The sequence below is a fragment of the Miniopterus natalensis genome, chromosome 5 (genome assembly GCF_054644295.1).
Source record: "Miniopterus natalensis isolate mMinNat1 chromosome 5, mMinNat1.hap1, whole genome shotgun sequence".
In the NCBI taxonomy this organism is placed as follows: Eukaryota; Metazoa; Chordata; class Mammalia; order Chiroptera; family Miniopteridae; genus Miniopterus; species Miniopterus natalensis.
Window position 1 is genome coordinate 43,954,417 of NC_142085.1, and position 13,896 is coordinate 43,968,312.

The 13,896-nt window shown below is 35.4% G+C and overlaps 1 protein-coding gene across 2 annotated transcripts in view; it reads right to left on the bottom strand.

Annotated features, from left to right (window-relative positions):
- RNGTT (RNA guanylyltransferase and 5'-phosphatase) overlaps window positions 1-13,896 on the bottom strand; it is a 181,442-nt gene that overhangs the window by 132,611 nt on the left and 34,935 nt on the right. For both annotated transcript variants that reach the window (XM_016208121.2, XM_087817499.1), the window contains exon 9: window positions 4,574-4,709. In XM_016208121.2, coding sequence (XP_016063607.1) covers window positions 4,574-4,709 — 136 coding nt within the window. The remainder of the gene's footprint in view (window positions 1-4,573; window positions 4,710-13,896) is intronic.

The window sequence follows — 13,896 nt, forward strand, 5'->3', positions numbered from 1 at the left end:
CCTAGGATCCAGGAGATCGTGGTTTGATTCCTGGTCAGGGCATATGCCCAGGTTTCGGGCTCAGTCCCCAGTGGGGGGCGTATAGGAGGCAGCCTATCAATGACTCTCTCATCATTGATGTTTCTCTCTCTCACCCTCTCCCTTCCTTTCTCTGAAATCAATAAAGATACATTTTTTAAATAAATAAAATAATAAAATAAAATGTTCTTGCTGTTCCTGTGAACTAGCTAGCAGGGCTGCTGCAGTTTACATGTAGCACAACCCCAGAAGTGCTAGTCCCATCAACTACAATGAGAATGGCACACCCTGGGGATGTGGAATGAACAATACTTCCAACCTTATGCAGTGGCTCTGTCAACAACAAGGCTGTGTGTGTGCGGGCATGTAACACACACAGGCACACACACACATATAGGTCCAAAAGTTTATGTATACATATATATGTATATGGCATTTTTATTACAAAATGATATATTACTACACACCCTGTCACAGGAATGAAGATATACTAGTAGCCCCTCAGAGTACACACAGTATAGATAACTCTTTGTTTTGTGACTCTATAGTTACTCTTTGCTCAGTCTCCATCCAACAATATACTACCTTATCATCTTTCTAATCTTTAGTACCTAGTTCAGTCATCCTGGACACCCGCCATTTCTCATTATGACTCATCTAATACTGTACTTTCTTGATCTCATTTCCACTGCCCTGGTTCACATGACCTCCACCTCTCACTCTCTCTAGGTCACATCCTGAACCTTCTCAACACTCAAAACTATACCTCAGGCTAACTCAAATATCCTATTCTCCAATCACATTCTACCTTCTGGAGATCGAATATTGCAGTACTGCAGTATTTAGCTGGCAAATAAAAATAAAGAACAAGAGATGGGAACAACGAGCATCCAGGTCACTTGGAAAGTGGTATTAGCCTCTGTTAAACTAATAAATATATATTTACATATGTGATTTTCATTAGGGTAATTCCATCATTAAAAGTTTAAGTGACATTCCCCAGCCACTCCCTATCATCCCAATATCTGTCCATTTAAACCAGAAATAGAGGAGCAAATTCTATCTTAAGACAGGAAGTGTGCTCATATAAATTTCAGAGAATATTGGCCAGACATAATTCAATAGGGCTCATGAAAAAAGGTTCAACATTGAAGAGAGAAAAATTTTAAATAATGCCAGTAGAATCCCTGCAGAAAGGATCCTTGGAATTGTGAGAAGTTATAAGGAAAGGCAGTAAAGGTATGGCAGGGAGATACACCACACAACCGAACAGAGCAAACAGAAAGGTCGGAGACAGCCTATCAGAGATTACTCTCAGAGAAAAAAATAAGCTTATCGGTGTATAGATTTGCACATAAAGTATAACATACTAATCAAGCCTAACTTCTCAAATAGCCTGTTTATCCAAAAGCTAAAGAGAGAGTAAAATCAAGTAGCAAACTTCAGAATACCCAGAAGATTGAGTGTACTTGGGCTGTCAGACATTAAATTGTATGCTAAAATCACAGTATTTAAATCAATATAAAACCACCACGGAAAGACCAAAATATTACTGAAATGGGGAAAATGAATCAGGACAGAAACGATATATAAAGGAATCCATCATACAATAAAAATGATATATCCAATTAAAAAGGAAAACTAGAGTAACTGAACGATATTGAGGCAACAGTTCAGACATCTGGAAATAAATAAAACTGCACTCTTATTTATTCCTTTTATCAAAATGTATTTCAGATAGATCAAATATTTAACTATACAAATTAAACCATAAAAGTACTAGAAAAAAATACAGGTATTATAATAATTCTGAAGTAAAAATATCTTTCTTAAAATGACATAAATATTTAAAAAATCAAAGGATTTATAAATTTACCTACATAAATTTAAACTTGTGCTACAAAACACACCAGAAAAAGTAAAAACACATTTTACAAAATGTTTCATGAATATCACCAATAGACAAAAATTTCTCATAAATCAATATGAAAAAAATATGAATACCCAATAGAAAATATGCAAGGATTTGAAAGGGGAACTCAGAGAAAAAATACAGTAATTCATAGAGAAGTGAAAAAATGTTAAACCTCCTTAACAATTCACATAAATGCATATTAAAAATTGTAAACAATTCATTTTATGATGCATCAAACACTATTATCAGCATTTTATAAATTAGACTTAGGATCTTCACAACAGCATCAAGAACTAAGTGCTGTTATTAGCCTTACTTCACTAGAGATGAGGAAACTGAGAAAATTATATAGGGTCCCTAATGTAGTAAATGATGGAGCCAATTAGGCACCATCAGTTACAGTTAGGGCTCTCAACCGCTATGTTATACTGTCCCTTAAAATAGAAAAGTCATTCTTTTCTTCATCAAATTAGAAAACATTAAATTTTCAAAAACCAGTTTTTAAGACAATGTACAGTTCCTTTACATATAGTTAGAACTGCATACATGTTCAAACTTTCTGCAATTATACATGTCAATATTTAAAACGGGCACACCTTTGCATCCAACATAGTGAACACAGTACAACCTGTAACTATCCCCTTCTCCTTAGGAGCACAACTCCTCCCACACTTCAAGTGGTACTGCTACCAGTGGGGTCCTGGCCTCTACTGTCACTATTGCATGAGTACATAACTCAGGCACGGCCATTTGGAGTCTTCCCTTGGATTGATATATGGATGTTGGGAGAAAAGTTATCTTTCTGCTTGGGCTGCAATGCAATTTGCCTCCCAAGTGTAAAGAGTCTTCATGCAGAATGAGACCAAACAGACAACTAAAGCAAAAAGAGAGAAAAAGTCCGGCCAATATCATTTCAGCCTGCAGGTCCAGCCCTAAATTTAATTATCTGTGCCATCCAGTTATTTTTTTCTCCAGTTACTTTAAGTTGGACTTCAGCTGCAATCAAAGATTCTAATATATATTACTAATCTCCCCTCTAATAATCTTAATTATAAAATTGCACAATTGTGAAAGGGAAAAGATATAATGATATGCATTCAAGTGTGACTTATAATAGAAAAAAAACTACAAAAAAATCAAAATGTCCACCAAAAGAGAACTACTTTTAAAAAAATCGTAGAACTGTTTCACAAACTTGCCTGATCAGAATCACTTGGGCACTTTTTAAAAGTACAGACAGCTTGGCCCCTGGGAAAATCTAATTCATTATGTCTATGATGGGCTATTGGGATGGGTCATATTTTTAACAAGCATCCTCTACAATTCTCACAATCAAAATAGTTTGGAAACCCTAAAACATACATATACAATGGAATATCATTCAGACAGTTATGAGAAAGATGACCAAAGCAAATGGCTAAGTGGGGAAAAAGACAAATTACAAAACTCATGTAACATTTGGTTCCTTTCATGCAAAATTATGTAACTATCCATGTGTGCACATATTTGACCAGAGCGCTCACTTCCAGCCAGGGCAGAGGTACCATGATTATTCAGAATTTACTGGGACTAGAAGGAACCAACTCCCCTAAAAACTCTAACACACATTCTGTTTAAGAATCCATGCTGTGAGCTGCTATGACTAACATGAATGTGTTACATCTCTCAGGAACAGACGTAAGATTGAACACTGGCACAGAGAAAAGTGTGAAATAATGTTAATCAAAATGGTCACAGAAGTTACTCCAATGGCAGGAGTTCAGATAATTTTTACCAGCTTTTTTGTAATGTTTTATATTATTTAAATTTTTATTTAAAATGAATCAATGTTTTTAGAATTGGGGAGAAGAAAGCTATTTGCATGAAAGTTAAAACATTTTTAATCAAGTAATTTTATGATTATTAAATATAGATTTTCTGAAATGGGAAGATTCTTAGCACCTTTCAAATTTAAATGTAAAAGTACAGTGGTTGCTTTAAAAGGCCTGAGTCTCTTAAAACAAGAATTATTGGTCCATATAGGTCAAGAGCCAAGGGAAAATTTACTATGGCATAACATAATTAAAATTCAGCTGACAAGCAAAATAATAAAATAAAAGTAGTCTTTTTTAACAAAAACTTTTTTCAATCGTGAACAAAAAAATTAAGAGTTTACTTGTTCACTTACTCTCACACCCAAGATGACAATCTAGAGACAGTAATGCAAATAAGAGATAAATAGAACTTAACATCCTAATAAAAACTCGATTCAATTCTTTATATGCCAGTTATAACTCAATTAAAAAAAGAAAACTTTTAGCTTGGCCAGCATGGCTCAGCCGTTGAGCATCAATCTCTGATCCAGGAGATCGCAGTTCGATTCTTGGTTAGGGCACATGCCCTGGTTTCAGGGTTGATCCCCAGTAGGGATGTGCAGGAAGCAGCTGATCAATGGGTCATCATTGATGTTCCTATCTCTCTCTCTCCCTCTCCCTTTCTCTCTCTGAAATCAATAAAGATATATTTTTTTTTTAAACTTTAAAAAAACTAGATTTGATTTGAAAATTACTATTTAATTAATGAAAACACACTTTTACTTACAAGAGAGAGAAAACTGGCAAGTTTAATCATTTTCAAAAAAAAAGATAAAATATGACTTACCCCATCTAAGAGAGTATTTGATAAATGTATACGGAGATCTTTACGAAATGGGAATTCCAGATTTGAAACATGAAACACTGAATTATCTCTATCAATCATAAAAACTTCATTTGTGCCATCAATCAACATCATATACCTGTAAATAAAACATAAAAGGTAACATTAACAACATAATTCAAGAATAAGGTCACAAGACATAATAGGTATTTCTCCTTTCCTATTATATAACATCCACACTAGAGTCGTTTAGTGGGCTATAAAAATTAAAAAGTTGATCATTTAAATTTATTTCATGTCGACACCATCTCTGTCCATTTGTAGTAACTCCTATCAAATTTACTATTGTTTTTCTTTGAAAATGGTTAATCAGCCCAACCAGGCCTGGCTCAGCAGTTGAGCATTGACCTAGGATCCCAGTCAGGGGCGTGCAGGAGGCAGCCAATCAATGATGACTCTCATCATTGATGTTTCTCTCTCTCTCTCTCTCCCTCCCTGCCCCTTCGTCTCTCTGAAATCAATAAAGATATATTTTAAAAAGAAAATGGTTAATCAATTTTTAAAAACATTTACTAAAAGTCCAACCAGGTATCAGACACAGTGCTAGATATTCTAGGGACATAACAGTGAACAACAGCACAGGCTCTTCATGTAATTTCATGTACTTTATACCCATCACAAGAAAACAAGACATTAAACAATAATCCCAAGCACAGTAAGTATTGAAAATGTGATGTATGAGGTGCTACAGGAGCATACAAAGGTAGAACCTATCACAGTTTGGAGATGGTTGGGGGGAGAAAAGCATCCCAGAGGGATTCTCACGTAACAGCAGGTTATTAGCATTTATTTAACAATGACTCTGCACCAAGCCATTACTGTACACTAATTCATTTAAGCCTTACCAACAAGCTTACCATGTAGGTAAAATTATTATCCCCATTTTTCAGAAGAGGAAACTGAAATACACATTAAGTAGCTTCCCGAGGCCATAAAGCTGGTAAAATAGCAAAGCTGAGATTAAAACCTAGACAATAGCCTATCTCTATAACCTGTACAGTATACAGCCTCTGACCTGCATTATGCAAGGGGAAGAGGGTGAAAGGAGGGCGGCGGGGGGGGGGGGGGGAGGTGATGATAACCAACGCTTGGTGCACAATCTACCAGGTACAATATTCTTGAGACAAAAAACAGAATATGCATGTTCTGGCGATTTTAAACAATTCAGAATACTGAGCATAAAGAGAAGGGAACAGCATGGCTTAAGACTAGAGAAGTAGTCAACGACTTCAGAATTAATGAAAACTTTTATTTTACATTATCCTAGAAAATGGAAAACCCCTTGTATGAGAGAAACAGAAACTATAATGGGTAATTCAAACACAGGAGATTTAATATAGGAAAACTTGTTACATCAATATGGAAAGCTGAAAAGGTAAATAGGGAAGGTTTAAGGTAATCAAGAGATTAATAATTGCAGGAAGAACTACGACCTGAAGGGCTAGGGGAGCAAAATGGAAGAAGTATCTTATCAGAAGCTAGGAGCTTGGAAGAAGGGCATTAGGGAGCTATGCCTGGAAGCGGGTGGGGGAGGTCCTCGGAGCTGGCTACTCAAATCTCTAAGGAGAGGAGACCTGCAACTCAAGTCTGAATCTCTATGGGAGAGGCGCAGAATGGAGGATGCTCAAAACACTAAGGGGACACAGTCCAGAAGGTGAGGAAACGACGCAAGTGGCACTCCATCTACTAGGATGCACCGCCCAGAAGTCAGTACCTCTGAGCAGGAGCAGCAAGGCTGGTGATGGAAATGCCAAAAGAAGCTGGAAAATGAAGTGATAGTTGCTGATGGCTCCTGAAAATATAAAGAAACTAGAAACAAGGTAAGTCTCTTCTCTCGCCTTCCAAATTCCTGCCAATGCCCCTAATGGTAAATCCAACAGAAAGCAAGCTAGCAAGGGAGTTGGAGAACTGTAGTTTGCAGAGTCCCAGTCTCCCATTACAATTTAAAAGGGTGGATTGGAGCTGAGAAACAGTAGGTAAAACGGCAGACCACTGAAAGGTTTTTAGCAAACTAATAGCATAAGCTGACCTGCATTTTTAAAAGTGCACCCCCACATAGGGCAGGAACCAATCTGTTGACCAGAGAAATTGTGAGGCTTCTATAGTATACCAGGTGTGACTAAAATGGCAACAGTAACTTAGAGGCAAGTGGATAAACCAAAGACATTTAAGAGGCAGACTGACAGGACAGTGTGCTATTGATTAGATGTGGGGCTGAGGAGAATAGGAGAAATGAAGGGAATAGGAGAAATCAAGGATGACTTCCAAGCTTCTGGCACGAGGAGCTGGGGGCACTTTATTTAGTAGTCCCTGGAGCATTTAAGGAGGAAGAAGCAATAGGTCAGTTTAGTTGGGGAAAAATAACAGGCACCATGTATTGAATGTGAATATGGAAAATTTCCTTTTTACATTGGAAACCAAAAGATCCACATTTTCTCTATCTCTGTCCTTAGCAAGTTAGAAACAAGCTGAGGATCTAAACCAGAAGGGCATTATGGAGCTAAAAAGGGAAGGTTTCAAACACTTTTTCAAAACTTTTCACTTGAGTGAATGACAGAGGCACAAAGACAGCTGAAAAATTATTCTGAGAAATAGCAAAGGCATTATCAGCAAGTGGCAATGATGGCTTCCTACTCAAAATGCCTGACCCTGACTCTGGTCCTTGCTGCCAGGCTTCCTTTGATGTCTATCCATTTTCTGAGACTGGTTCTCCCGAGAGCCTTCCAATTTATCACTTTGCCTAAATTAGCCAATTTAAGCTTACAGTCAATGTAATGCTGATGAATATTCGGGGGGGGGGGGGGGTCCTTTTTGCCCACTATATACAGCTTAATTCAAGTAAGTTAAATGAGCCCATGGTTTAACTCCACTGTTACGTTCCCCAAAATAACCTCAATACTAAGGGTTACATGATACTAGCTCTTTCCATAATAACTTCATGATAAGAGACATGCCATCTATTTCCTGTCCTTCAACATAGATAAGTGTATTATGTTAAATCCAGAGTTTACTTTCCCTTTGGAGCCTTTCTCTCATAAATTCACTGCCAGATCTCTAGTATTTCTATACCAGCTACATTTCCTCTCATTTCTACTCCCAACAGAATTGGTACACAAGTCCCTGAAACCTAATTCTCAAGTTTGTAGAGATCCCAAAATAAATTTAGATGTACTAAAATGTCTTATAAAGAAAATTCAGTTTAGAACCACTTCCCCAGATACAATTATAACCCTTCCTGACATAAGACCAGTTAGTCAGACTCTGCTTTCTTCCTTCCCCATGGGGGTTTATGCACACTGTGCATTTTTCTCTCACTGGCCCACTGGTCAGCAAATTTTAACTAAATTTTTCTAAATTTCTTTTAGAAAGCATATCAGGGTCCTCTTTAACTCATTTTTTCCCATTTCTTTAAACTCTTTAAAAAATCATGGTATGTGTATATTTCCAATTTTTAAACTCAACTTCTTTTAAAATTTATTTGAGAGAGAGAGAAACATTGATTTGCTGTTCCACTTATTTATTAACTCACTGGTTGATTCTTGTATGTGCCTGACTGGAGATCGAACCCACAAACTTGGCATATTGGGACAACACTCTAATCAACTGAGCCACCCAGCCAGGGCTTATTTTTTACAATTTTTTAAATAAAAAAACATTTTCCTCCTTCTTACCTCATTCACTTAGAAAACTCTGATCAAGAATAGTGAGTGATACATCTCAGTCAAGCAAAATTAAGTGTCATGGTTTTTAATCCATCTCGACAAAATAAAAAATCAGTGTCAGAGTCCTCTTCACAATCTCCATAATACTCGCAATCTACCTCTTCCTTATCTTATAAAATCAAATCTGTATTCCTAAAATAGGGTTTTTTAACTAGTCAAAATAGAGTTCTTATAAACGTCTTACATTTGTTAAAGTATAGTTTGGTTAGTTACCAGCATTGGAATAGTACATTTTTATCATTTTTCACAGCAGACATACACAGTAATTAGCTACCTTAGAAATTAAGCAAGCTTTATAAGCCAGGTTGGGAACTTAGGCACCATTTGGACTAGAAATCTATGGAAATACAACCTAAGTTGTGTCTACTAACCTATATGACTTAAGGAACCGCAGAAAGACTTCAAATAACTTTAAACATCACCGTTTGCATCACTTCCCCAAAAGGACTGTCTATGATGATCAAATACTGTAATCCTACACACAAGCTTTACTTTCAAATAGTTATTGTCTGTTTATCTGACACAAATTATAGTTCGGCCCTTGAAAAAGAATTAAAGAATGTACAGCTTTACCATATTTCATTTTCCCAGAAATTCAAAGAGTTCATATTAAGGTCATTCCTATTTTCACATTAACAATTTAAAGAGAATACACATACATACCTCCTAACCTTTTCTTTTTAATTTAAAATTTTTTAATGCTGATGTTAACAATCACTAAAATGAAGACACAGTTCTAACATGCTCTCTTCAACAAAAACGATCAAAATTTTATTCAGTATTATGAAAGATTCCAACATGTATTTTGATTTTGATTTATTGATTCTATAAGCATAGCAGTTTTCTTCCAAAGAATTAGCTCTTTTTTAATCCTCATATCACAACAATTTAAAGTCATGAAGCAGATGTGATTGAGATTTTTATGGTCTTAAATTCACTTTAAGCCCACAGCTCCATGCTATTATGTGATCACTTACATGCACACAGCAGTAATTAAACAGGTATCATGTATTATTTAATTTTAAACTGCCAAGCCCATTTACTTCCCCACCAATTTAATTGTCAAATTTGTCTGACCCACCTTTAATCTTAGAATGTTAATTGTACATTAAATGTCAGGGCAGAAGCATGCCATTGCTCATTTGGACATTTTGCCAACATTTAAATGTCTTCTACTTAAACATAGCAATCTTGATTTTTTATGTTGTTTACACAGCAAATTTTTACCATGTTCTGTTCATCTAAGTTTTCTTTAAGGTTGGTACTTGGTAAACTACGTCTATGGAAAAATCATCAATCAAAAGACACTAACTTTTATTTCAATTTAGGTAACTCATCCACAAGTAAAGACCTAAAGGTATCTACCATTTAAAAAAATTACAAATTCTCCAAGACTTTTCATTAAAATATCATGTGTACTTATTTCTATTAACAGAATTAATAATTTTCAAAGCATAAATGTTTCTGTTTCAAGAAACAGTCTAAGTTTCAACTTTACTTTGTAACTGAGCTGATTTAGCTAAAATGCAACAAACATTAAAAAATAAAATAATATACTATAAATTCATTTGCCAACATTAGTGTTAAGGTATCTGTATTACATACCATTAATTCTATATTAAGATATAATAGGAGTGAAGAGATCTGTAGGCAAAACAGAAGGCACCAACATAGAAAAATATTTTGAGTCTACTGTGGTGGTGAAGAATAGGCATCCAGGACAGGCTCTTCCTAGCTGTTGATTTTGCACAAATCACTTGAATTCTCTAAGATCAGTTTCTCATCAGAAGTCTCTACCTCCTAAGGTGGTTGTAAGAATTAAATGAGTACACCCATGTTCATAGCAGCATTATTCACAATAACAAAAGAATGGAAGCAATCCTAGGGTCCATTGACAAATAAATGAATAAACAATAGGTGGTATATATACACAATGGAATATTATTCATCCTTAAAAAGGGAAGAAAGTTCTGACATATTCTACAACATGAATAAACTTTGTGAACATATGAAATAAGCCAGTCACAAAAAGACAAATACTGTGTGAGGTACCTAAAGTAGTATAAAATCAGAGAAACAGAAAGTAGAATGGTGGTTGCCAGGGGATGGGGGAGACTGAAATGACCAATTATTGTTGAATGGCTGTCGAGTTTTAGTTTTGCAAGATAAAGAGTTCTGGAGATGAATTGTGGTAATGTTTACAAGCATGAATGTACTTAATACCACTAAGCCATATATTTAAAAATGGTTAAGAGTCTGAATTTTATGTTATGTATATTTTAACACAAGGAAAGAAAATTGAAAAAAAATTAGTCAATATATTGCAGGGTATGGAACAGTGCTTGGCACATGGTAGCAAAAACATCAGCTATTATTATTATTATTATTATTATTATTATTATTACATTATGTTCAAGGCACATGGTAATTACTTAAGGATAGATATAATTATTATTAATACTACAACTACTACTTTACACAATCCAAAAAAGTTGAGGTTATTGATAAAACAAACCCTGGATAAGACAGAAAGGATCAGTTTAAGAACCCTGTAGGCAGAAAAGAGAACATCCCTTCTGAACAGAGAGGAGAGAGTCAAGTGAACATAGAAATTCTGAAACATGAAAAAGTAAACCATAGCTAATTCCCTGTAAAGGTTACCCCCGACAAACTCCAGCTTATAAGCATATTTACATAGTAAAAGGTAGGCAACTACAGTAAATAGTTAATTCATTTTTCCATGAATTGGTATAACCCAAGTAAATTTTGTAAAATCAGAAGCTATACTACTTGAGTGAGCAATAACTCAAAACAGAGAACTCAAATAATAGAACCTGAATCAGGCGGATCTCTCTGTCCATCCAGGAAATTGTTTCCTAAACATTAGAAAGATAAAAACAAACCTGAGCCTAAAATGTTCCAATGTATTGAAACAGCTTAAGATTTACTAATAACAATGGTTCATGTAAACAAACACACAGTAACTCCAAAGCTATTGTACAAAATGGAAAATTATCATGTTCTTATCCCACAATCTAGCTTATTAAAATAAACATTAGTAACAGCATAAATTAAATTATAATTAACTCTATATAGGTTCATATTTCCCTTACAACCCAAAAGAAACATAATTGTTATCATAATAATAAGTTGTCTGATAAAGTCCTTTCCTATGTACAAGTTTATAAAATCAACTAATTAACAGTTTTGGGGAAATGTAAGGTAGAATATCAAAGCATACCTTTCAACTAATGAAAACAACTGTCAAATCAGGACTGAACATATTTGCTACCAGCAACATTCATGTTACTAACCGCCACTTCTGTGGGCTAGAGTATGCTCCCTCCTCCTTTCTACCAATCTACAAAGAATTAAAGAATTATGGAATCTTAAGGGCTGGAAGGGTTTTTACATGGTCCCACTTTACTCAAGTAGCATATGCACATGCTCAAACACACACATCTACCCTACCTCCAGCCCTACCACAATCCTAACACACTTAAGGTATGAGAAAAGCCAGCTAGACTCAAATGCTAGTGGGAACCAAAAATAGTCACAGAGGCACTATCTGGTTATATTACCTCCTCCAGTTCGCAACTGTCTGAAAACATACATTAATAGTCACCAGACATAAATAAAAACATATGATTCATCCCTCAATAGCAAGAAGCTTCTACCCAAAAACTAGATTGAATATATTTTTAATATCTTCTAAGCTCACTTAAACTTGCTTCTTAATGGTTTCCTAAGTCCAAAAACTGCACTCTAAAACAATCATTGGATACACACTAGTTCAATAAACCAATTTCTTCAAATCCTGAAAAGTGGTAAGATTAGACGAGAAAATTCTAAGACACATCTTAAAGATTCAAATTGAATAAAGTTGGATAAATAAATGAGTTGCCATTTAAGTAGGAGGAGAGGAGAGTTTCTCTTCATTTTTAAATATTTCCTTATGTTGACAAGTATTTTTTGTCTCATTAAAAATTAAAACCTACAAGTGCTATCTAGGAATAAGTCATTCAACAAACTTAATCTGTCCTAATCTGAAGATAGGAAATAAAGTGGGGGGATGACTGGAGGTTAGCTGCTATCAGGACTTCCTGTCTCCTGCTAGGATAGCCCCTTGGAAATGTCCTGGTAGTGGTGGCTTTCTATTACATTACCCCCTCTCTACTCTTCCTCCAGTCACAGAAGTAGGTGGTTTGCTCCTCCTTCCACAGAAACTATTCCTCAAGTGTGCGTTTCCCTGCCTTCTGTATCACAATGAAAAACTCTCTTACCATACTCATAAAGATTGTTTCAAAAAACAGCTCTTTTATGTACTTCTAAGGCCACTGGGTGAAACAACTGACTCAGCAATTCCAGGCAGCCTTTAACTTCAACTCGAAGATAAAGGACCTCCCACCTTACAACTTCCTGAGAACAATTCAAGAAGTAGGAGTTGACATAAGTCAAAACTGAAATGAGAGACTCATAGCTTGCCAATCATTAAAACACTGACATTTAAAAAATATAAATGAAGGATTAAACCAGCCACCAGTGGAACAATCTCCTTCTTTTAGCCTAAAACACTGAACTGCCCAGTGGCCAGAAATTACATAATTCTGGATTTACACCAATTTATTAGTCAAGTCAGTCCAGCGCAGGCAGGCCGTTTCCGCCTCATGACTCCTTCTTAGCTCCTCTTGCCCGTGTTGCTCGCTCTTCACTAGTCTCCCATCTCCTAAGAACTCCCACGTTCCAGAGTCTCTGCCATGTCATTTATAGGCAGTTATGCTTCATATTGTTCTCTCGTGTATTCCCATTTTAATATCACAATTAGATTTTCACTCATTTAAAAGCATGAACCATGTCAAATTTATTTTTTATAATACATATAGATTTTAGAAATAGAACTTTACCATGACTATGGAATTTCTCTTTAGAGAAAGTTACAGTTTGGCTTAGAGTATTTTATTTTAATGAATCTATTTATTGGATAGAATGTGTAACCATCAACAATATTTACCAAGCACTTAGTGTTCTACATGCTTTAGATGAAACTACTTAATCTCCGTAACACCTATACGGTAGTTATTACTGTTACCCCTATTTCTCAGATGGACAAGGGGGACACACAGAAGTTATATAACATTACCAAGACACGTGACTAGTAAGTATGGAAACTCCAAGATTTGAACCAAGATAATCTAGTTTTAGTACCCAAGCTCTTAACCAATGTGCTATTTTGCTTCTCAAAAATATACCTGTTTTATAAGCTACTGAAATATTTTTGTGTTAAAATTTTACTATATTGTTATCTTTATATATCCATGATTTTATTGGATATACAGAATACATAATATAGGTTCACAATACCTCTTATTTAAAACCTTTGGAGTTAAATGTATTTTGGTTAGAGCGTCATCTGGACATACCAAGGTTGCCAGTTCAATTCCCAGTAAGGGCACATACAAGAAGTAACCAAGCAATGCATAAATAAGTGGAACAACAAATCATTGTTTCTCTCTCTCCCCCTCTTCCTCTCTCTATGTAAAATCA